General features: G+C 36.5%; 1 protein-coding gene across 1 annotated transcript; it reads left to right on the forward strand.

The window, feature by feature from the left end:
- Positions 1-682: 682 nt before the first annotated feature.
- On the forward strand, positions 683-22,809 carry LOAG_16466 (SNF2 family domain-containing protein). The gene is made up of 50 exons (XM_020449117.1): positions 683-883; positions 1,413-1,576; positions 1,671-1,751; positions 1,958-2,108; positions 2,226-2,375; positions 2,741-2,926; positions 3,069-3,230; positions 3,534-3,687; positions 3,884-4,023; positions 4,171-4,315; positions 4,445-4,807; positions 4,900-5,087; positions 5,295-5,405; positions 5,601-5,852; positions 6,303-6,439; positions 6,907-7,080; positions 7,197-7,383; positions 7,526-7,595; positions 7,772-7,839; positions 7,950-8,192; positions 8,332-8,460; positions 8,680-8,859; positions 9,241-9,427; positions 9,551-9,608; positions 9,816-10,024; positions 10,249-10,418; positions 10,727-10,891; positions 11,060-11,296; positions 11,510-11,671; positions 12,027-12,110; positions 12,444-12,584; positions 15,177-15,212; positions 15,372-15,672; positions 15,834-16,013; positions 16,208-16,283; positions 16,608-16,746; positions 16,834-16,946; positions 17,271-17,395; positions 17,680-17,823; positions 18,024-18,220; positions 18,572-18,761; positions 19,002-19,123; positions 19,533-19,703; positions 19,817-19,951; positions 20,301-20,507; positions 20,720-20,866; positions 20,995-21,047; positions 21,301-21,419; positions 21,791-21,892; positions 22,051-22,809. Exons 1-50 carry the CDS (start codon positions 761-763, stop codon positions 22,203-22,205), a joined length of 7,683 nt encoding a protein of 2,560 aa, XP_020307432.1. The 5' UTR covers positions 683-760; the 3' UTR covers positions 22,206-22,809.
- The last annotated feature ends 2,363 nt before the right edge of the window (positions 22,810-25,172 follow it).

The following is a 25,172-nucleotide window of genomic DNA, read 5'->3' on the forward strand; positions in this document are numbered from 1 at the left end:
TCAATCACATGGGATAAGGTCAAGATTTCAGCCATTTAAATTGTTGGCTGGCTTGTCCACAGGACCGTTTGTTTGTTCTTCAGTCAATTAATATACCTATCTAATCATTAATCCATCTATTTACTGACATCATATAAATATTACAATTCATAGTCACTTATAAATTGCATTCAAGCGCCCATATTCACAGTGCCAACTGCGCCCTACGTCTCTGAGCAATCATTCTTTTTTCTTTTCGCGCACCGCCACCAACTTCCTTTCCAAAGCTTCATTGCGACACACAGAAATTATGTAACTTCAATCCAAACTAACCCAAACTATTTCGAAATGGAAAAACCGAAGCTTGAAATGAAAGGACAACACATCGACAAGTTAAACTAACGCAGTTTAACTGGGAATTTTCAGTTGCATCGAATGGCATAATTCTCACAACGCTCGATTGCTCGTCGTGTTGGAGAGGATACGGTATTGGTGTGGCCGCTTGTTCCTGCAGGTCAAAACGGGCTCGGAGAAACTCTGTCCTAGAGGTGAGGGTGGGGGTGGGTCGTTGCAAGGTTATTTGAGGTCACGGCTGAGTTAGTGCTTCAGTGTATTTCTTCCCTTTATAAGTTACGCAAGGAATTTCACATTACTGAAGGGAGGGAGAGAGGAATGCTATCTTGGGGTAGTAGTTAAGGAAATCGTTGCAGGATTTTGGAGGGTTGCGGAAATCGAAGTGAAAATGCGTTATGATTGTTAATTTGACATCTGCTAGTCAAGTATGAGTAATGCTCCTCGCTCCTTCCGTCGTTCACGACGTAACGCTAACACAGCAACAACAAGCACAACGCATCCAGATGACGTGATATCGGCGGATTCATCAGGTGGCGACACGTCACCTCCTGTAAGTTTGAAGCATATTTCTTATTTATATGGCGAACTAATGTTTTTGTATTTTTTGCTTTTTTTATAGTTTGCCTCCAAAAATACCTTCCATTTCTGTGGAGATTACAGCCACCCCACGAGCGAGTTGCGTTTCAGTTTCATTTGTTTCCATTTCAAAAATTTGAGTTTTTCAGTACTTCGAAATTTCGTACAAATGTTTTTTCGTACTCGATAACTGTGAATGGCACTCAACACACTGTTAACAGAAACATACAGTTTGCCATGTAGCCTAAAGTGACAATTAGATGGGTTAACTTTTTATTTAAGCACCGTATTTGTAATAGGAAGTATCTCGTACTCTTGAATGGATGCAGCAATGGATTAACCCTACTGACCCCTTTTCATTAATTAATAGTGCTGAAATCAGGTTTGTATATCAACAGAGTCTTTATTTGAAAATTGAACTTATATTGACGTTTGGATTTAAACTTTTGTTGTGAGGTATGGAATTAATTATTATCAAGTTACTTCCTTTTCTTTTCGTCTAGACTCGACGACGTCGTCTTAATAGTGACGATCCTATGGAGGGATGTTCAAAAAGGGAAGGGGTCAGTACGAGAAGGAAAACGGATGCGAAAATAGAGCTGGGCATCCGGCTTATAGCCCAGATGCGACTCATCCATAATACTAGAAAAACTGTTGCATTAGAGAGGTTAGTTTTCCAAATAGTCATACTTTGAAATTTCAAGGAAGTTCAGGAAAATACCTTATGAAATCTTGCAGTCAAGAAATATGTCGTGTTCTAGGACAAGTATTGGAAATGAAAGTAAGGGTCAAATTGATGCTGGGATTGTTGGCAACGAATTGACATTTGAAAATGGAGCAAGGTATGTTGTTAGTATTAGTTTCAAATAATGACCTTAAATGATTTTAATAGTTGTTGCAGTATAAGTTTATCTACACTGAATTGGAAAAAAAAACTCTCCTAAAGATTTTTAGGAAAACCTCTTCTGGACGACCCTCTCCTAAAACAAATTATGAAAGTCAGATTCCGTATCCACCTTCTGAGTTGTTTGTTTACTCACATTTGCAGCTACGGAATGTCTCTGGATTCGCTGTTAGGTCCAGAAGCGAAACGAGAGGATATCATCACTCGAAAGCAACATGTCCGATCAATTCTGGATGCATCAGAAACGTCTCTTTCTCCCATTGAAATAAAAGTGGAAGAAAATAGCGCAGCATCGGTAATTGCTCTCTTGTCATTACGAATTTTAATTTTGTGCTTTCAGAGTTTTTCTGAAATAGTTCATTTTTCACCAATGCTCATTGAAATTTCCCGCACACTTCGAGAAATTTTACAGCCTTGTTCTTCATATTTGGAGCAACAACCATCCACTTCAACAGTTGCAGCACATCCAGCATCTTCGATACCTTCAGCTACTGCACATTCTACACCTCGAAGTTCTTCAGCGGCTGGAGTAGAGTCAAGTGTTGAACGAGTAGCTAAACAGGTTGGCTTCCTTATTGTTTATTGTTTTTTTGGACTCGTTTTTGATGACGAAACTATGTAAGTTTTATAAGTCTGCCAATTTCGGAGATACCTTGAATCTTGAATAGACTGATTGGTCATATTCGAATTTCAGGGAAAAGATGGAAGACTTCACTTTACTGTTTCAAAAATGATTGATAGTTTCCAGAAAACTTTTGTTTTTCACTGTTGGTTATGGTCATGAGAACAGATAGCCCGAGTGCTTAGAACGCTTTGAGCATTCTGAGTCTACGTATTTTACTTCAAGCAATTAAGATAGGGTTCTTTTCGCACTGGAAGTTGCACGACATGCATGTATTTTTTTCCCATTACTTCTTTGCTTTCTAGGAAGCTCAAGTATTAGCACGAATTGCCGAACTTCGAAGACAAGGCCTCTGGACAGCATCTCGGTTACCGATGATTGAAATGCCTCCACGAAATAAAACACACTGGGACTACTTGCTGGAAGAAATGCGCTGGATGGCCATAGATTTTCGTCAGGAGCGAACTTTTAAACGTCAGGCAGCGAAAAAGGTCACCATATCTTCAAGTTGGAATTTTTTAAGCATTCTAATATAGCAGAATAGCTCACAACACATGAACGTTAGGATTTGGATAATGGTTTTCTCATTTTGTTTACATTTTAAGTTGTCGCTAAATATTTTTACGGATATAGTTCTCATCTCAAATTGCACGGATGTTACGGGATCGAGAGCAAGAAAAAGAACGATCGGAACAGCGAGCCGTGAGAGAAGCAAAGCGTGTTTGTGCTCTTATCGCAAAAATGGTTCGAGACTTCTGGCAGAATGTTGACAAAGTGGTTGATTTGCACGCACAGGTTGAGAATTTTTATCTTTTATAGTAAATTTATAAATTTTTCACGTAAAAAATTAAAATAAATTTTGTATTCCAGTTCTATCTTTTCGTTGCTTTTCGGTGCTGATACTGTAAATTATATTGAGTTTTTAAACACTTTTGTTTTTTTCTTTGTCTCTATACTGTATGTGCTTAGAAATTTATGATTTTTGTGGTTTGAACTTCCACCGGCAAAGAAATGTGGAACTTGTGAGTCCAGTCAACTTGTTTTAGTCCAGAATGGAAATATATCGAGTCTAGTTCAAGCCTTTGAATCTGTTTCTAGGAAATAATCGAATCAATGAAGCGGAAAGCGTTAGACCAGCAATTGGAAATGATGGTAGGTCATGCTGATAAATTGAGTGAAATGGTGCAGGAAGGTTTGATAGGCGAAAGATCGAGCAGAGCATCGTCATTGCGGAGTGGTGATATTACTAAAGGTTTGCACCCCACATTTCATTCAAATTCGATACTACTTGGCTATTATGCACGAAAATATGATGCTTCTTTCTCGTATTTTTATGGTGTTTGTACTTTTTGCTATTTTTTTTTTTTGAAATGCACTTTTTTCATAATGCTTGTAAATTCCATAATCCTAATGGCGATGTTTGTTACACAGGAAAAGGTGTCTTTCAGATGAGGATGCCGCAAGTTTTTCAACCGATTCGGATGATATTTCAATTTCGGATACTGAAGCAGTGGATGGGAATGTCGAGGAGGAAATGCAGGGATTGGTGGCCGAAGGAAGTCTTGAACTTGATGATTTTCTTGACTCGGTATATTTCTATGTTGTAAAACTTCAGCAAAAAAATTGGTGATGTAATGAAGCGAGTGAATTGATGTCGAACGAAATGATTCTTTTTAGTGATCCATTTGTATTTTTTATGGACTTATACGCATCAGTGCATAGCATTGAATTTCAGCTTCCACGTGGGTATCTGGAAAGTCTTTCAAAATCTAAACAACAGCAGGGCTTGCTTGGGCCTACGCAGGACACATCCACCGATTATAAACACCCAGAAGGAAGTGAAGTTTCTACTGAATACACAGCATCGGAAATCACACAGGGTATTTAGCACAGTGGTTTTTAAATAATGTGCTTGTTTACTTTTGGGGGGTTAAGTTTTTTAATCTTGTTTACGTTTTTTATAGGTACAAAGTCTTTGTTTTTCAAAATTTATCGCAATTTTATTTCAGAGGAAGATTCGACACGTCATAGTGCATCCATTACGCAAAGCATTTCTTCGGTATCGGAAAAAGAAACTCCTGATCCTACACAAATAGAAAATACAGAAAAAAGTGCTATAGGCGCTGCGATAAACTATGATCGGCTGACATCAGAGAGTCGTGAAGAGCGACAAAAAGAGTTAGCAAATATTGCGGAGGAAGCTTTGAAATTTCAGCCAAAAGGATTCACCTTAGAAACGACGCAAGTAAAGACGGAAGTACCACATCTGGTTAGGGGTGCGTTGAGGGAATATCAAATGGTTGGCTTGGATTGGTTAGTGACTTTATACGACAATGGTTTGAACGGCATCTTAGCTGATGAAATGGGTTTAGGTATGTGGTTTTTCCATAGTTACCGTATCTTCTTGTTTTGATTTGAACCATCCAATTCTTTCATTTCACGAAATATTTCTCGAAAATTTTAGGAAAAACAATACAAACGATAGCATTGCTTGCACATTTGGCATGCAAAGAATATATTTGGGGTCCGCATCTCATTATTGTACCAACATCAGTGATCTTGAATTGGGAAATGGAATTTAAAAAATGGTGCCCAGCTTTCAAATTACTCACTTATTTTGGTAATCAAAAAGAACGAGCTGAGAAACGGAAAGTTTGTTCATTTTATTGCTTTTAATTGGATTTCTTTATCTCAAATCCTTGCAAAAATTGGTACCAGACAGATGAACTTTATTTTCAGGGGAACAGGTTGGTTGCTATAAGCGGTTGTGTCCGCTATTATAGCAAATCTGCGTGACTTGGTGTTAGAAGTGGGGATTTAGTTGTTTAGTAATTTATGATGTGGTTGAGATTTTTTCAGGGGTGGTCTAAAACGAATGCTTTCCATGTTTGCATTACTTCATACAAAATTGTTACCCAAGATATTCGGTCATTTAAACATAAGACTTGGCAGTATTTTATCCTGGATGAGGTAAAATTCATTTCATTGTAGTCATTGTTCACAGAATGCTGCTAACAACATATTGTTTACGATCACTTAATTTATCGATAACTTTTATGTTTATTATATATTACTTAAATAGGTATGGGGCATCTGAAAAGATAACTATGTATTAAATTGTATTACTTGCATTTTTGGTTTGAAAAAATGCATTCCTTCTTCCAGGCACAAAATATCAAAAATTTCAAAAGTCAGCGTTGGCAAACGTTACTAAATATCCGTGCGCGCCGTCGTTTACTTTTGACGGGTACACCACTGCAGAATTCTTTGATGGAGCTGTGGTCACTTATGCACTTTTTGATGCCAGCTATTTTTGCATCACATAACGATTTCAAAGATTGGTTTAGTAATCCTCTTAATGATATGATGGAAGGTAATGCAGAATGGAATGCTTCTTTAATACAAAGGCTTCATAAAGTACGTATGTTTCAGAAAATTTTGGTTTTTCAAAACTTTTTTTTCTTGTGATTTTCCTGCTTACTGTAACGTGATAAAGGTGAGACGTTCCCGAGGCTTCTATATATTTTCGAGGCTTCAAATAATGTGAGGATTCACTTGTGTTTTTTGGTTAAAGCCAGATTGATAAGAGCCTAAGAAGCAAGTTCCTGATATGGAATGGTTCTCTGAGCTTCTTTTAGCAAAGATTATAAACGCTCATTTCGAGTTTGTAGATCCACATTTACAACTAGGCCTGTAATTATCAAAATAATTCTGTTTTGGTAATCCTTCAAATTTTTCCATCTAGTCGTAGAAGTAATCACAATTACAATGCTTAATGGAGCGATTTCTGATGTTTAAGAAATTTAATCCGTCATTGTTTATTTTCAAAATGGGTTGACTTCGAAGTTTTGCATCGATAATTTTCAGGTGCTCAGGCCATTCATTTTGCGACGTTTGAAAAGTGATGTGGAAAAGCAGTTGCCAGAGAAAACGGAACATATTATCAAATGTCCTTTATCAAAGCGACAGCGATGTCTTTATGATGATTTCATGTCCAGAAGATCGTAAGTTTCCTTTGAGAGTCATTAGAAATGGTAAAGAAGAAATGATACAGTTTAATGGTGAGTAGAAATTAGTTTAGGTCACTGTCATTTGTTATGACATCTGTGAATACTAGGAGCATATCCTGCATTTAGATTTTGCTGTTCTTGAGACCTTTGTGCTACCTATGTGATATATAACATTTTGTACTAATTTTATGTTGTATTGTATGTTACTAGTTGAACTGAAGAGTTTGTTGGACTATGAATTCAGAAACATTGGGAATTTCCAAAGTAATTTGACAGCATTTTGAGTTTGTTAGGAATTTCCATTGAAACTCACTGCAGTACTATCAACTAAATATTGTCAAAATCACTTTTTATTTGTGTCACAATCTTTTTTTTCTGTCAAAATCACTTTTTATTTGTGAGCAATGGTTCTGAAACTTCAAGTTGTGATATCTCAATTGACTATGAATTTCATCTTCTAGGACGAGAGAAAATTTGCGATCAGGCAGCGTTATGTCAGTATTGAATATTGTTATGCAGCTCCGGAAATGTTGCAATCATCCGAATTTGTTTGAACCGAGGCCGATATTGTCACCTTTTGTAATGCAGCGTCTTACGATTACTTTGCCGGGTATACTGTTAGACGTTTGTCAAGGGTTAGTGATTTTTCAAGTTCCGATCTATTTTTATTGTAAATTTGGAAGCACAGGTGTGCTTCGAATATAAATCATTCATGGCTAGAACATGCTGCATTACTACTTCGAAATTTCAGAAAGGGCCTCGAAGAAATGGATGTTTTGGATCTTTTCAAATTTTCGTCCTCACTTGGCTCTCTCTTTGCGTGCAGCGAAGGACGTCGTTTAGCTATTGATGAACAAATGTTGAACGATCATCTTACAAGCCCAGTGGATGTACCAATGCCAAATTTAGGAGGGTTTCATTTCTCACGACCACCACCGGTCAGTACAGTCCTGTCCTCCCAATTATTTGGTATAAGAAAGTATCTTTGTCATTTTGCAATCTATAACGCTTATCCATGTGTTGAAGAACTTTCAGAGGGACAAATTAAATTTCCAGTTTTATAAAACTTTTGAATTGCAGCAGCAGCATCCACAACCGCAAACGAGAGAAGGATCAAAAGTTTTCATGCCAGTCCCATTGCCAGCAGCAGGTGGGGAAGATTTTTTCTTTTAGAAACTATTTTTCGTCATGGAATAACTTTGCAAGTCATAGACCCACAAACTCAAATAGGCTTATGGTAGTTTCAATGCTGTTATATCAACTGTTCACTTATCATCAGCTTATCAAGTCGTCGTCACCTTCCACTCCTATTCTTCAATGTTTCAGGCATTCCACGAGGAAATGAGCTGTACGTTTCGGTTGATGATCTTGGCAATGCACGGGTTTATCAACTGGTATGGTTTGTCGTGTTCAGGTTTTGAGGTTGAATCTTTTTGGATTTTTATCAGATCAAATTATGTCTAGAACTGTACTACTTTCTATATTTCTAACTCATGTTTCACAGGTGGTTGATAGTACTGGTGGTCATACAGTTCGTGAATGTGAGCCAAGTTCTGTACCTAGCAGCCGTCTCTTAGTTTCTGGTGCAAGAACTTCGCAAAGCACCGCTTCTGTTGCTCCTGCTGCCAGGACATCAGCTGGAACTTCAGCGCAACCAACACTGCAAATATCACCAAAACTTTTGTCTGCGAAACAGAACACAGTCGAATCAACTACATCCTCATCTACAGCTGTTCCGTTACTCAAAGTAAGCGGTTGATTTTCTCGAACTTTATTTCCTTTCTCCATCTGCATAACTTCTGAAGTTTCGACTATTTCAGAAAAGATTTCGTCTTTTCTTTTTCTTTTTTTTTTTTACTGAGGTTTTTTCTATAAATCGATTTCAGCCAGTATTTCGGTCCACAACGGTTTTATCACAAACGCGCTCTTCAACCGAGACTTCTGCAAAGGGTACTGGGACAGTGAACAATGGCTGTACCTCACTTCCTGAAACTCATATTGCTGCAACATTCCCGGTAAATAATGTCTATATTACTTTTAAAAAGGAAATATGTGAAACAATGCAGATATATATCTCTTAGCCCTTTATACCATATAAATTACTAAAGATTATTCAGATCGTTGTATCGCCCCTTTTTCCATTTACGCAGTCTCTTAGTTCTTCGCATATTTTGGAATTGAATGCCTTCATTTGATTAACAGTCATAGCTGACTAAAATTTTTTGTGATCCCAGATAAGTCGAGCACAACAGGTGAAGTTATTGGAGCCAGAATGTGCTAGTGTGGGTAGTGCCAGCAATGCAGTTGATACCAACCGAGTTCAACTCGGAGTGATGGAAGCTGATGAGAAACGAACCATAGTTGTTGCAGAACAGGTCGCTGAAAAATCAGACTTATATGATTTCCTTATTTTGGTTAGTATACAAAGCTACATTCAAGAATGACTAATTTTCGACCCATTTGCTTAGTACAAATCGTATTGATATATGCTTAATATGACTATTTTATGTTGGAAATAGACAAACTTTTACTTTTGAATGACATACTTCTCCTTTCGCATTGCCAAGTATTTTTCATGTATATGAATAATTGCCGAAACCTTTTGCTTTTCAAGGTATCCTTTACTGTTTCAGTTCTTCAAATATTTGTTTGATTTGTGTAATTTTTTCTCTATATTATTTAAATTTGTTTCTCTTACATTTAAATAAATCCGTATACCATTGATTATTCTTCTACTAAAGTTTTCAGATTACGAAACAAAGATGAGGTAGCAGTTTTTAGTTTATTTTTTTAAGCCAGATACATCGAGAGCTATGGAACAGAGAAAGATGGAAAGGTTGCAACGTTGTGCAGCAGTTTGCTCTCGACGTTTATTATTCCCCAATGTTTGTCGCACACCGTTGGTATCAGATGAGCTATTAGCTGTCATCAAAAGAGAGCTTGGTCGGAAGAAACATCGTCGTTATAATTCGTCAACAACAGGTATGCAAAGTTTATTTTCTTTTCATGATGAAAAGGTATGTCTGCTTCCAAGTTTCCTTGATAAGGAGAATGTTTATTCTGGCATGTTGTGCAATTACCATTTCAACCACGGATTTATTATAGATTCGTTGGGATGGTTGGTACAATCGTTGACTGATTGGACTAGTGATGCATCGCAAAGGTGAAGCTAATGTTCTCATTTTAACAAGTTGAATAAGTTCATTCTCTTATTCGGTGTCGGGCGAAGAATAAGTAGAATTAATTCTGGTAGGTCCAGTTCTACATGACATAACTCCAGTTACAATGTCATCTGGAATTCCAGTTTGTCGATATATCGGAAATCAACTACAAGATATATGAACTTTCATTATATTTTCTAATTTTGCAGGTTCACCGTTTTCGTACATGGCGCTCTGGCAGATGAACCTGATTTGCAAATTAGTACTACTGGATGTCATGCCTACATGCGAAAAGAATGGGATGATTTAAATGAAGAATGTCATCGCATAGTGCTGAATTCTGACAGACTATTTTCTCTTATTGATATGATGCAGAAGCTGCAATTTCCGGAACTGCGGTTAATTGAATATGATTGTGGTAAGTGCTCCTTCTAAAAAAATTCAAAAGTCATATGTGTGCATCTCTTTATATGTATGTCTATTTTTATTTATGTAATCTTCTTGACTTTTCCGGTTCCTTCATTTTCTCTGTTATTTAAATTTGAAAAAAAAAGTATTTTCCACAAGAATTTTAGATATAGATTTATATGTCAGTTTTGACAGTGTCAACGTTAACGTTACTGTTCTTTAAGAAAGCTTCAGGTAAACTGCAAGTACTTAACAGCCTGTTGCGTGATCTCTTCCTGTACAAACATCGTTGTCTAATTTTTACGCAAATGGCACGAGTTTTGGATATCTTACAAGCTTTTCTTTCGTTCCACGGTTATCAGTATTTTCGACTGGATGGAACGACCGGCATTGAACAGAGACAGGTAGGTTGCTTTGTGCTAGGTTGCTTAGTACCTCTCGTTTTGTCTTTATTCAGTGTAATGTTGCTTACACTTTAGAAAGTTCTGAGATTTTTAATCCGCCCATTCATAATCACAGAGGAAAAATTGAACACCCTACTGAATTACTTTCCATTTTAACATTTAATAAATGTGAGATTTATTTGAAAATAGTTTGAATATGATAACGAGTGTTTGAATTAAAAAAGAAATAGGATATTCAAGCAAGCTAACGCTTGATTTTAAAACTTCAAGAATTTTAAATCTGAGATATCTGTATTGTATATTTCTAGGCAATGACCGAACGCTTCAATGCCGACCCAAAGATATTCTGTTTCATTCTATCAACTCGATCAGGTGGCATTGGTGTTAATTTGACTGGAGCAGATACCGTGATTTTCTATGATTCCGATTGGAATCCAACGATGGATGCGCAAGCGCAAGACCGCTGTCATCGTGTAAGTCATTCTTTCACTTCGCTTTTTTTCCAGCAACAAACGCATTAATAGGTCAGCATTGCTTATCTAAATAGGCTAGAATTAACGATCAGCATGAGCTTGAAACTTCAATAAGTCTTAAAAATTTATGAAATATTTGGAGGATTAGCCATGGTGAAATTATTTTAGATTGGACAAACACGAAACGTCACAATCTACCGTTTAGTTAGTGAACGAACAATTGAAGAAAATATTCTGCGAAAAGCGATGCAGAAACGACGTCTTGGTGAAATGGCCATTGACGAGGCAGGATTTACACCAGAATTTTTCAAAGGTGATAATGTAAGGGATTTGTTCGAGGGTGTTGCAAATGTAGTCGACGTCGTTGCTCCAGTTACTGTGGCAGATAATAAAGAAATTGAAAAAGTATGTTTTTACATTTGGAAATATTCAGGTACAAAAAAGGGATGTGCTTTCCAGATTCCGTTCATCCATAGCAAAATATTTTGTATCTCCGATGTAATGTTGTGATAACCACTGTTTAGACTGTACTTGATGGTGATAATTATTATTCACTGCCAACAGATGCACTTGATCGACATGAACAGTGGGCAACATTCATTCTGACTTTTCTTCTAGGCCATGGCAACAGTTGAAGATATACAGGATGTTCATGCAGCACAGCGAGCAAATGCTGAAGTAGAAGCAGATATTGCGGAGTTCGATGAAAATGTTCTAGCATCTTCCGTTGAGAACAATCAAGAAAAAATAGAATCCAAATATTTAGAACTAATAAATCAGGTATATTTTAATTCTTCTCTATTATTAATTCTGAGTGGAATTAGTGACTGTCTATAGTCACTACTTTTTGGTCACTTGGACAGATATGGAGTGGTTTCAAGCGCAGTTCAGGTGCTAACATGCTGAGAGCTAAAATGCTGAGATGGATTCTCCATTCTCTCAGGACTTGGGGTCTGTTTTTCTGTAATAAGAGTAGGCATCATGGTACTGAATAGGTACTAAACAGATATATCTTGATTCTAATACAGTCCGTGTATATAACTAAGTCAGAAGTGGAAATTTCTCACAAAGCACCTATCTCTCGAAAAAATACGATGTGTAGAATGAAAATTTTATCAAATAAATGTCTTTTCAGTTAAAACCAATCGAACGGTATGCAGTAAATTTTTTGGAAGCGGAATATAAGCCAGAATTTGACGAAGAAGTAAAAGAAGCTAAGGTTATTGTGATTTTTACCACTTTCATTTATCATCTATTTCGAATAGAACTTAATGAACTGTTAGTAGTATTGACAAACGTTCATCGTTAACTGTGATACATGTTCCAAATCGTGCTACTGTTGAATAATGAAGAAAAAGCATGCATACTTGTTAAGTCGGTATCAATCAACTTTTCAAGAAATATAACGATAATCTTTACGTACGCAAAACTATATTTTCTCATTTTGAACATCCTTTTTACCGAACTGGATTTGTTTCTAGTTATATTTTTGCTTTACCACGGTAACATTATTAAAATAACTTGGACCTCCAAAAAATGTTTCCAGTTGCAGGCTATGATTGATTCAAAGAAGGATGAATGGATGAAAGCTCAAGAGGATGCGATGGAGGAAGACAATGGTGAACAGCAGAGCGATGATGAGATCTCATTGACATATCTTACTGGATCCGATGTTCCTGGTTCTGTGGACGAGGTACGCTCAAAAGCATCGGCATCACGTTTAGCTACACTTAGGCCTCAGTTGCATAAGCCACATTCACATAATTTACGCTCAACAACATTCTCTACGATGAAAATACGTTCGTCACCACGCCTTGTTCAGACTAAAGCAACACAGTCTGTTTCGGAAAGTACAATTACTAATAAAATAATAGAAACTAAATTACGGAAAACGACGGATAAAATTAATGTACAAGTTCAATCCGAATCTGAGAGTAATCTGTCGTCACTAGTTTCGAAGTCGCAGCTTAAGTCCTTCCCTAAAAACTTGTCGACTGAGAAGTTCCCTAAAGCAGCGCTATCGCGACAATCGAGATTCAGTGTGAAGGAAAGTTCCTGTGCAAGAGTTGTTCCACTTTCAGTTGCTTATACTAAAGCAACGCGCTGTATATCCAGTTCCACTCGTACATCGAATTCTCCAGTTTCATCCTGCAGCACCCCATCGTTTTCATTGTTATCACCAGCTTCTTCCAGCTCTAGGACTTCATCAAAGATCAATACTTTTACTAGTTTTTCACCATCAGTGTCGTCCTCTTATTCTGTTTTGGGAGGTGATAAGACGTCACTGGTTCGTCGTCAAACATTCTCATCGCCATCTGCCACAAGTTCATATAGACCATCGCAGCAGCTACGTACAACTGCTAGTTCTTCGAAATTTCCAGCGCAGGCAACGACAAGACGACGATGTGAAAGTGGAAGCTTCGAATTTGTGAAACCAGTTTTTTCGGCACAAAAAACGTCAGTTCATCATCAGTCTCTGCCGGGAATACGGATAAAGCCGACACTGGGTGACTATGAACGGCCTAGACTGTGTCTGCGAAAGCGTGGTGAGTCAAGAAGTGGTGAAGCGGAATCTTCGTCCATCTCGAATACGGGTTCCGAAAACGTTTCAGAGTCCTGATTACTTATGCTCAAGTGGTCCATGTTAGAGAAGAGGGCTGCTTACTAAATAATAATAGTTTTGTCTTTTGGGTGTCTTCAAAGTTACGTTCTGATAAGTCTTCAGTGAAGTCGTCGTTCAGAATTGTCGTCTAGGGAAGGTGAATATGAAAGTCTATAGGATTTTTGAAGGTTTATTTCAACATCAGAACCTCTTATATCTGAAAAGAATCAGAAACGAGATATTTAAGTCCCAGTTTTGAGCTATCGTTTATTAATAATGATTGGTAACTATTACACATTTTAGTTTACGGCATATGTCATACGTGTAATTAAAACAAATCTCAAAGTTTATTCCAAGAAAAACTTATGGAAGTTTCTTTTTTTGCACTTGCGCTGTCGTTTCATTGATTGCTGCTGAATACACACACCTGCGGAAATTTATTTGCTCATGTATTGTTAGTTGTGTATTTTGAGAAACCTTGCTATATTTTAAAGCTTTTGTTTTTTTACTTGTTTGATTTTTTTCTTGTTGAATATTTGAGAAAGAAAGATGCATTTAAAAAAAGTGTCTTGTGTTTACATTTTCGACTACACACCTGTGAGGCCTTGCTCTGATTAAGGAAAAATGAAAGAAGTTTCACTTGTTCCACGCTTGTGAGGCCTTTTTACTGAGTTTAAATTTTCCTGAAATTTGATCTTCAGAGACTTGCACCTTTTCTGGTGTTTGTTATGATAACATGAAGCTTGAAAAGGAAGAGGATTATGAAAAATGATGCAAATGGCTTCTCAAGTGTGTTGTCGAAAAGATGAAAGAAAGAGCAAGGTTTCACAATAACCACAACGATACGATCTATGAGTGACATAAATTTTGATATAATGTGTGCAAAGAATCTTTGCAAACTTCTCTTTTCCCGCTAACATATCAAATTTCTGGGAATTTATGCCTCGAAAAAGGTAGTTTGTGAGAGGCGAAATTAAAAAAAAGGCTATGGGAGCGAGGTATTGTGGTTTGTCGTGCTTGAATATGCATATTTGATCGAGGCGAAAGATCCCCTCGCTCTATGTTTTAAATAGATGGTTACACTGAGACTACTAACCGAGGTTGATAGATTGCCACAACCGAAACCAAAAAGTGGTTTGGAAATGAGCCGTTATTATTTATCCAGATGTAATCACTGATTGTCAAAGCTTACAAAGTGCTTTGGAGGTGTAGAGAGAGGCAGTTTTAAATTCACTTCTAGTACGTGTCGGTTATTTGTATAGGATGCAGGTAAAATATTGTCAGTGACTAAGTTTCCCACTCATACAGTTTTTGATGATGGCATAACTGAAAGCAGGGACAATCGTATTCGGATTTACAGAACAACTTAGATCATCAGTCATTAATTCATTTAAATCATCATTTTCCTAGCTGTAATTGTCTGCGGTCCTGAAGAATTGTCTCACTGGTATTTCTGATAAGAAATTTTAGCTGAATCAAAGTTGTGGGAATAATTAGCAACATCATATGTTTTTCTTCTCATGTTTATGTGCAGGTGTTTTCTGAAACAACTATGTCTGACACTGAAGTACCCATTAACAAATACATATTGAAATTTCTCAAATACCCGTGTGCAGCAAGCATCGATATGTAATTTCAGACTGGAATTTCAATTCCAAATTGAATCACTGAAACTAATTTCAGGTAATTTGCTTGGACATACCTGGCGAAGAAATGCTGGTTTGTTATTTCGTTCTTAATCTTTTTGCAATTATTTGTTTCACTCATTCAGATTCTTGCTATCCACTTATGAAAGTTAGCTGATCCTTATTTTTGGAAACTTTACATCACAACTAGTTACATTTTAATGAGTAGAAAACTTGTATGAAACTTTTCCAGACCTGGCTACCGCCGTCACCTCCACCTTCTGATAGCGGTGACGATATATACTATGATTCAACCGGTGAATACTGGTTTGAGCAGTTACCGATGGCTGAATGTCGCCTACCAACTACAGTTCACGAGCTTCACCGGCCTCGACCACTTACACCAACTTCATCACTTGTTCCGGAGCAATTTGTACCGGAAATTATAGTTCCACCATCGGCATCATATCAAATGGCGCCCGGTACAATGTCAGCAAGTGTTGCAATGCCACCAATTGTTGCACTGCCTCCGTCACCAACTGGCATGTGTACTGGTTAGTTTTTTATTTCTTTAATTCTAGATTTAGACTGTTGGGAACTGGAAGAAAATTTGTTTTTATTCATCATTTATGACTAACAATCAAGTGACTATTAATTGTGCGCATGTGAGATACGTTTATGCGAATAGAAAGTCGAATTTTCTTATAAATTGCAGTAGCTAGTGGTATTGTCCGTGACATCGTATCATCTCCTACTGCGTCGCTTTCATCAGTTTCGCATGAACGTGGTATAAATTTAATGCCTCAAACGGGTGTATCATCTGGTGCTGCTTACCTTGATACATCAAATCTATTACGGCCTGCTACACCTTCTCGTTTGCCCGGTTCTGTTGATGGTATGTTACATGTTAGATAAATTGAAGTTCTCCATTTCAATTTTTTTGATTTGATTGGAATTGGTTTCTAACCGATTTATTTTTTTGGTGAGAATTTTCAATTCAATCAAACTTTACGAAATCTCAGGAAGACTACATTTCTATAGATTGACAAAGAAATAAATTAATTAGCTATAACTGTTGGATTTATTTAGACGCAATTGATAGCGTGCGAAAATCGGCACAAAAAGCGTTATCCGTACAAGGTACACAAAGATCTCAAACTGGAAGGTAAAAATTTTGATTTCGAATTTTAGTATACGGGATTAAGATGGATAGTGTCCCTGGAACTTTGGAGTTCTTTTAAGTCTGTTTAAAAATTATTAATATTTAGGAGATGGAGACATCTTTTGACGATACATTTTTCTCAGGTAGAGGGCATTGTAAATTGCAGAGCTTAACTTCAATAATTTGAGAAAAACATAAGTTTTGGATAGATTGATAAAAGCTAAATTAAGTCATCCGGTTTATGCCACATTTTAGAGTTACATAAGTACACATATATTTCATTGGTTTTTCGCGTATTTGAATCATTCAAATCATGACTTCATTTAGCGGTCGCCCCAGCTTGCTTGATAGTCGGTGTGGGAAAACTGAATTACGACGTCCTTTCACACCACCTCCGCGTCATCGCGAAGCGATCGATTACGATGGAACGGAATGGAGTATTGCGGAAGATTATGAGGCGCTCATGGTTATTATTTTGATTTGGTTGAGTTTTAAATTTAAAATTCTCTTTCTGTTTAGAGAGGAAATTGTTAAATTGCATTGTGACTTTCAGATTCTAACTGAATTACAACGACTACCGAATCATTTACATTCATCGAAAATTGGGCAGTACGCAAATTGGGACATGGTGTCGGTTTTGCTGGGCACATCATCGGAAATTTATCGGCAAGTTTCAATATTTTTGTTAATTGTCGTCTGAATAAGACTCCCTCTCTTTTATTGTCGGTTTAGAAAATTCTTCACAGCTTATTGATTATTTTGGTTATTAATTTAACTGGCAATCTCTGTCGGAATGTAAACAACACTGTAAGAAGGTGAAAACTACATTCCAACAAATAAAGATTGAGGAACACTTTAAACTAAGTGAAGTTATCTACAACTTTCATCCTTACTTGATTTCACTGACATTTCCATCAGTAATGGTCCTTTTCTTATCCCTTTTAAAAAAGTTTTTTCCGCATCTTTGTTAAAAAAAATATATCCATTAAGTTCACCGCGTCAGTGCTCACTGCATTATCAAATGGTTGTGCAGCCACGTGAAGAGGGACGTATGGTTACGTTGGATCCAATAACGAAGAAAACTCGGAGAGTTCCCCTGTCGACCGGAGAAATGAGTAAGCTGTACAAATAGTATATCTGAATTGGTATCCTAGCCAAGTTATGATCATATTTCTTTTGTATTTTGAATTTAGCATGGAAGTTTTTGAGACTTCGGTCACTAAAAAAATTAAGCTTCTTTACTGACCCGCAGTCTCGAAAAGTTTTTGGTTGAGGTGGTCCAGAACAGAACTATTATGAGCATCAAAAAGCTTCAAATTAGTCAATCATGAAGTTAAGCAATAAACGAACAGTTATAAAATAAAAACAGTTTAACTGTTGCGTATACACCAATTTGTAGTTCACATGAAACGTGGGCGTACGAAAACCGATCAGCAATATTTGGCAGACATTCTTAAGCTCATGTCAAGTCAATATGAAAAAAAAGTTAAAGCACTGAAAGCAGCATCACTAAAGCAAACTGTATTATTCCGTCCAAAAACGAGTAATTTTTTTGAAATAATTCTTTCCATAATCCATAGAGTTACATTTAATTTAAAATTTGAATTTAAAGCACTCAGAAGAGATCATACAGCACAGCTGCCCTTCCACTCTTGCATGTATTACATTTTTATCGAGTGACATTTCTTTTGAGGTTTTACAAAAATTTTTTCGTGGTGCAGTAGAAAACTCTAATTACTGTAGCTGATGACGATACGGAAAAGTGGTGTCCAACACAATCCCATGAATTGAAATTTGCTGAACTGGGGATACGATATGATGCTACAACAACCTGTTCTGATGTAGTTGATTATCGCAATGAACGACGTGAGAAATTACGCGAGCAGGATCGGGAACGCTCGCGCTTGAAGGAAGAAGAGGAGCAAAAAAGAGAAGCCATGGTTGGTTTGTTGAGGTCGTTTGTGAAGGACTTCTAATGAAGGCATGCTCATGTTAGCCTCAAAAACACATAAGACCCTTGTATTAGGAGGTAGAATTACGGTGCTTCAAGGAATACCGAATGGTTTGACAATTAATGACCGTTGCATGTTGCCGTTTCAACATCAATGATGAGTGCTACAGTTACCGTGTAATTCCATTTTCGGCAGGAAGATCATTTCTAATTTGGAATAGCTGAGTATTTGACATGCTATGGTGTTTTACTGGATTTCACTTATACTTTAGTGGGGAAAAAATTTTGAAAAATTGCAGTGAACAGATTATTGTGGAAGTAAAGGGTTTTAATAATTTAGGTTATGGAACAGCAACGAAGTCATGAACAGAAATTAATTCGTAAAGAGTCGGCAGTTACTGCAATCCCTGGTATTATACATTATCAGAAAGTAAGTTATGGAGCTGTCATGGAACATGCACAGCAACAACTTGCTGTCGTTTCAACACCAGTGATGAGCACCCCTGCTGCTTCGACTGTGAGAACCTATAGTTAGTGGACATTTCTTTTTTGTTTTTCCGTTTTTTTCAGACATTTATATTGTGTTATTTTTCAGATGCATTCGCAATCGGACATATCCAAAATGTTTTGTCATAAATATGCTTAAGCATACATAAATGCTGTGTAATCTTTAAGTTGGACCTCAGAATTCATAAATCATTTTCAGTGTTTTTGTTTTATGCCCTATACGAACCCTTTCGTCAAAATAATTTTTTTTGACTATTTTACAGCTTCTGGTAGTTGTGTTCAAGGTCAGCTTGTAAACAGTATTTCTGGACAAAGTACAGCATATGCAGGTGATGCGCCTCAAGTAATTGTTAGTCAACGAACATATGTTGACCACCCGCAAGTGGTGAGTCATATCTGAATTTGAATGACTATATTATTCGTGGGTTATTAGTGTTTGCATGATTAACGAATGTGTTTTTAAAATCAAATTTTAAATACTCTATTATTCTTGCAAACTAAATTAATTGTTCAAACCTTCAAATATGATCTGGTGTTTGAAATAGAGAGCAAAGGGAACGATAATGATCTCTTGTAGTATGCTTCCTCATTATGCAGGATGAAGTTGGAGTTGTGGTGGGTACGCACCGAGTAATAAATTTTTATATTTCATTTTCTAAACGGAAGAACCGTCGTAGTACTTTATGTTTACAAAGGTTTATAATATTGTTGTTTTTCTTAATTAGCTTTTCGCTTTGTTTTCTTTTTAATACTATGAATTAAGAAATTGAAATTTTCAGTTTCCGAAATTCCAGGCTGTATCCGGTGCTGCACCTGGTGCTCACCAGATCAGTACTCGACGTGTTGCGATTTCGGTTGGCTCGGGAACTTCAACTCAGCATCAGATCATTATGACTGGGGGTGCACAGATGGGATCATCTGGTGCACAACAACCCTACGCTGTTGTTGTTAATTCTCAAGATACTGTAAGATAACATCTTTTTGTGAGGAGTAGCCTTATTTTCTATACTTAATTCCTTTTTTTTTATGTTTTATATTAAAGATTCCAATGCGGCAATATTTTTGCTTCGACTTTTAGCTTTCCGGACAGCAGCTTGGTAGTCGTTTTCAGTACACAACGCGACAAGAAGGTGTGAGTGAGCGACAGACTGTTTATCGAACAATACCATCAGCTGGAACAAAAAAAGGGCTTTCTATGCCCACTTCACAGAGGGTTAGCAATATATACAACAAATAATCGAATTAAAATTTGTTTTCTCTAGTCGGGAACGAAATCAGGCAATCTTCATTTGGCTTTTAACCTCTGTCGAAATGGTCTGTTTGATGACATGCTTTGGCGCTTTTTTGCATGTATATTTTACATCATCAACTTCTCATTTCATTAAAAAAATTTTAGAAATGTTTAGGGGAAGTGAAATATTGTTGTTTCGATAGCTTTTTGGGTACTATTTAAATTCTAATATTAAATTAGTATATATTTTAGTATTAAATTAGTAAATTAGTATATGGTTTATCCTATGTTTTTCTTTAAAAATGAATTTTTTCAGCAAAAAATGTTCCAGATCGCGACTGGATATGGAACATCTCTGGAAGCACAACAGCAGATATATGCAACTACGTCACATGCTGGACGGACGCTGATTATGTCGCAAGGCGATGGTTCACAGCTAAGTGAAACGGGTCAAATACAAATGATTCGACCACAAATCCAAACTGGCGGAATATCTATGCGACAGGATGCTCGATCTAAAATAAATCAGCGAGCACCGGTTACTTTTTATTCTGTTGTACGCATTTTTGCTTTTTAGATAAAATTCCTCAAGTGTCCCGCATACACGTAGCTGTTCAGTGTTGTATAGCAATAAAACTGAAAGCTGATTTTTATCAATTTCTTTTCATATTGTACACTTTAGGAGTTTCTTAAGATGTAGAGTTTTTACATGAGTTAAAGTGTTGGTTTGGAAATAATTTTTTTTTATAGAGTCGTTTATATGTCACAACAGCTGCCGGCGATAGAACTTATCTGATGCCGCAATCACAGGTGCGAATGATGCCTAGTGGACAACGAATTACACAAAAACGTACTGCAGGCGCAATACATGCGAAAACAATTGGTGGACAACCGCAGGTGTCTTATTTAAATTACTAGTTGTAGCTGAAGTTTGAATTCTGAAATCCAGATTGATACTCTTCAATAACAAATATTGAGAAGTGTCTCTTTGTTAGATTAGTGTCCTTACATATTTGATTTTACAGGTTGCTATGATGTTACCACGTGGGAGTCCCGTCCAACAGATACGAACAATACCGTAAGTTTACAAAATCTTCATCAATTTCTCGAACTTTATCCATATTTTTTAGTATCACCACTTAATATATTGATGGTCAGAAGGATCATTGATAGGACTGAGAAAATGGAAAAACTGGGGATTCGAAGCATTCAATGCCTTAAACTTTGTCTAGCATTAGAAACTAAAACTATGTTATTCTTCAAACATTCATTTATGGTCCGTAGAATTTGACCAGATATTACAAAAAAGATTTAACCGTTGCTAGTTGAAGACGCAATATTGGTTATCAGAGCTCTCGAGTTCCATCGATTGGACTAGTTATGAGTAGTAATTCAAGGAGCAATGAAATTGTTACTGGTTCTGCAACAAGCAAACAGTTACCATCTGCTAGTAAGTGCACAACTTTGGATCTTACTGCTAATGACTAAATACGATTAAACATAATTAGTGTTAATAACGAATATATTTCAAAGTCAGTTATGTAACGACTTCTACAGAAACTTTTGCTTCTGACTTTCTCGGTATTTATTATTCTGTTATTTTCTGGGTCCTGAGGGACTTATATTGTGTTTTATTTTTTTCTATCATGATTGAGCGCATTATTTGTAAAGCACAACAAATATTTTAGATTAAGTTTTTGGAGACGCTAGTGGGATTCTAAACTGAAAGTGGACGAAAGAGGCGCAAAATTCCTCATCCATTTCTTATAAAATCTCTTTTGTTATTGTCATTTTTTTTCGGTAAATGTAATATTTGTTTAGGTGGAATTTCGCGACAAACCATATCTAGTGCTTCATCAGGTGCCAGGCAGTTAACGGTTGCGGTGCAAGGTGTTGGCAATTCGACCCCCACTATTTTACAAGGTGCTCCAGTAATTTGAATTTCCACCCCTTCATTTAAGTGCGACAGTATATTGCTAGAATATTGCTAGATCCGAACCGCCGTTCGAACGAAGTATCACATTTTTTTTCTACACTTGTACTTTTGATGTGAATATCTTGATAAATTTAGAATATTTTAGATCATCCAGTGAGCATTCCAGCCCAGCAAACACAATACCTACCGCCAATAACTCTTTCAAATCAAGCTAGTGTTCAGCAACGTTATGTAACATCGCAACCATCAACTGTTAGTGGAAACACACCCTCAGTTGGTAATGCCACAGGTGGAATGTAGCTGTTCCACGCAGATATCTCGTAAAGACATTGATCTTTCATGCTTTGCCCGTCCTTTGGTAATTATGATTGTAATCATTATTTCAAGTATTTCAAGTCTTGGCTACGCGTGCACTCATAAAAATTATAGTCACTGCTGTTTAAGTTAACAATTTTTCCTGTAAAGTTTCACATAATTGTAATACTACTTCATTTTTGTAAAGTTAAAAATTTCTGATGAAACTTTTTAGAAGCTGATCTCAGTCATTTCATTTACGCTTTCATTGTATCTGCCTATTTTTCTGTTCTTACTGTATAAAAAGAAATTTTCCAGTTTTAATCTGCATAAAATGCAGTTCATCTGCCTCATATATAAATAAGCTGTTGCCTTTCCAATATTCATGCAGATCGTTATTCGTATACTGAAATTTTCTTAACAATTTCCAGTTCATCAACAGTAATTGGTAAATACCATTATTGTTCTTATTCTCTTTTTTCTTTTGATTTGCCAATTTTTCATTGATAATTTATCTTTGTCCTCAATGATTTATTTGTCAACTGGATATTGGTTTTATATATTTTTTTATGGCTAAGGGAGTTTAACATTAGCTGATTATCATCTCTCGATATTATGAATTCATTCTGAACTTTGGCTTACTCATTACTGCACCAGTTTTTTCTACTTTGGAATCCCTGAATTGTTTACATATTCAAAAAAATTTTGGTATTGATTAGACTTATATAGAACTGCCTAATCCACCTGATCATTCCAAGTACGGGATACTCATTCAGCAGCTCTCTTCTGCCAGATTTGAAATTGAAAATTGATTTCAGGAATTGTTTGTTTTAAAATAATTCTCATATAATGCCTATCATTTACTGCAAAGTATGGATATATCAAGAAGTTTTTCATTTCATCATAATTCAGTCGAATAAATGGAAAATGATCAATTTGTTTCTTCTGTTATCATCTATTAGTATGATTAAAGAATCGAATTACGCACAATATGCAGTAAATTTTTTGTGGTACATTTATACATTGCTATTGCTTCCTTTACGGATTTTGCTTCCATAATTGACCAATTATATGGTATATGGTTGATAACAAATCCGGAAATGATAATGTTTGGTGGATTTTGGAAAGTGTTAGCTACATCAAGAAGTTCAGCGTTCAGTTGTAAATGACAGAGGAAGAGGAAATGACCAGGAATGGATCTTGTGGAATCTTGGCAGAATCCATCGATCGAATTGCGACAAGTGATATTAGCAGTGGTGCTATCTTTAAATCATCATCAACCAACAAATCCATTTCGCCCAACAATAATTGACATCAGTCTCACCTTATTTTTTAAAAGCTGCAACATATTCTATGCATTACTCTTGTATACTCTGTGGTATTAGGTGTGGTACCGCGGTAATGTGCTACGACCTGCTTTTCATAATTTTTACAGATTATTTATATTTTTGCTTTTCTTTGTAGTTTTCAATTAGTGGCGTTGTAAATCAAATGGATGTGAATGTGTGTAGGTGTGTGTACGGGGGTGTGCATACTATGCCACCAGAGGAGTAAGAAGCTGGAAGAGCAGCTACAGCTTCCACCTACCTTAGCTACAGTCATCCAGAATAGACTCGGCCCCCCTTATTCATCATTTTACTTCAATTTTCAACTGAGACAAGAACGGATGAGCAAAGTGATGAATCGACAGACAGACAGATAGATAGACACACACGCATCCATACACCTACACAAGACGGTTCGGTGATACTTCTTCCTGTGGTGCCCTGATTAGAGGGCCTCGAGAACCAACTGTCTCTCTCTCTCTCCACTTGCTTATTTTTTTTTTCGTTGCAGTAGTAGCAGTTCTGATTCTGGAGAAGATTGACCTTTAACCTCGTTGCATTATATCAAATATCGTTCTGATTCATCTGTGTTAGTCTCGATTCGAACTAAATTTAGTGAGTGGAGTTGCTATGTATGTTTGTATTCAGAAAAACAGAGAAAACAGACTTGTCATATGGAATGAATTTCCGCTACTGCCCGGCAGTAAATCCCGCAGAGTGATTTGGTCATATCCTTCAATGATATGGTTATCAGTTGCGTGAGGACGTGTCATGCTGAATCATTCCATCGGACCTATAATTTTTTTGGCTGCGCGAAATTTTGTTATATGTCGTAGGGATGTTCGGATTTTTGGGTTTTAATTCCCGATCCGATTAAAAACTGGCAAGTAAGGGCAAATGACTTAATCCTTGATCTGGTCAAACGCGAAAACAAAAATGACTTCCGGTATAATCATCACATGGCTAGCCATCGTCATGATAAATCTTCTCTTCCTTCCCTACCCTGTGATATTCAGGCTTCGGAATCCGGAACTTTCAACTTGAATCCCTTTTTATCAGCAGAAGGACATCAATATTACGATTCATTTTCATTTTCGATCATCCATACTGTTTTTATCAGTTTATCGCACAATTTAAAATGTTTAGTTTCCTCCAAATTTTCAAAATGCTTTTCTACGTACCATCAAACTTTTATGTCCTGATTCATGAGACAAAGCGTGCTTAACTGACTCATGAGACAAAGCGTGCTTAACTGATCAATGTAGTCAATCCTAACGGTACTAGTCATTTTTCATTCAAACAACAATAATCCTGATGGACTGTGCGTTCATTGTAGTTTTCTTTAATTTAAAATTGGTCTGCTCAGAATCGCTTTAAATAACTTTACTTTTCAGCGCTTGAAAAGTTGCATCACAACGTTTGAATTATTTTTATTGGAAGTTTTTGGACCTTAAAGCTTTGTACGTTTCTATCCTTTTATGGATTATGACTAGTTAGCCGATAAACGTTATCAACAAATCTAAAATTAATTTACCCTTATCGTATTCTTCAGTTATCGTCGGGCCATTTCTTTTCATTAACCATCATCCCTTTTGTTGCATAATTGATATCCTTCAAAAATTTTATAATAAAGCACTCAGAGGGACAT

Source organism: Loa loa (genome assembly GCF_000183805.2).
Source record: "Loa loa unplaced genomic scaffold supercont3.4, whole genome shotgun sequence".
Taxonomy (NCBI): domain Eukaryota; kingdom Metazoa; phylum Nematoda; class Chromadorea; order Rhabditida; family Onchocercidae; genus Loa; species Loa loa.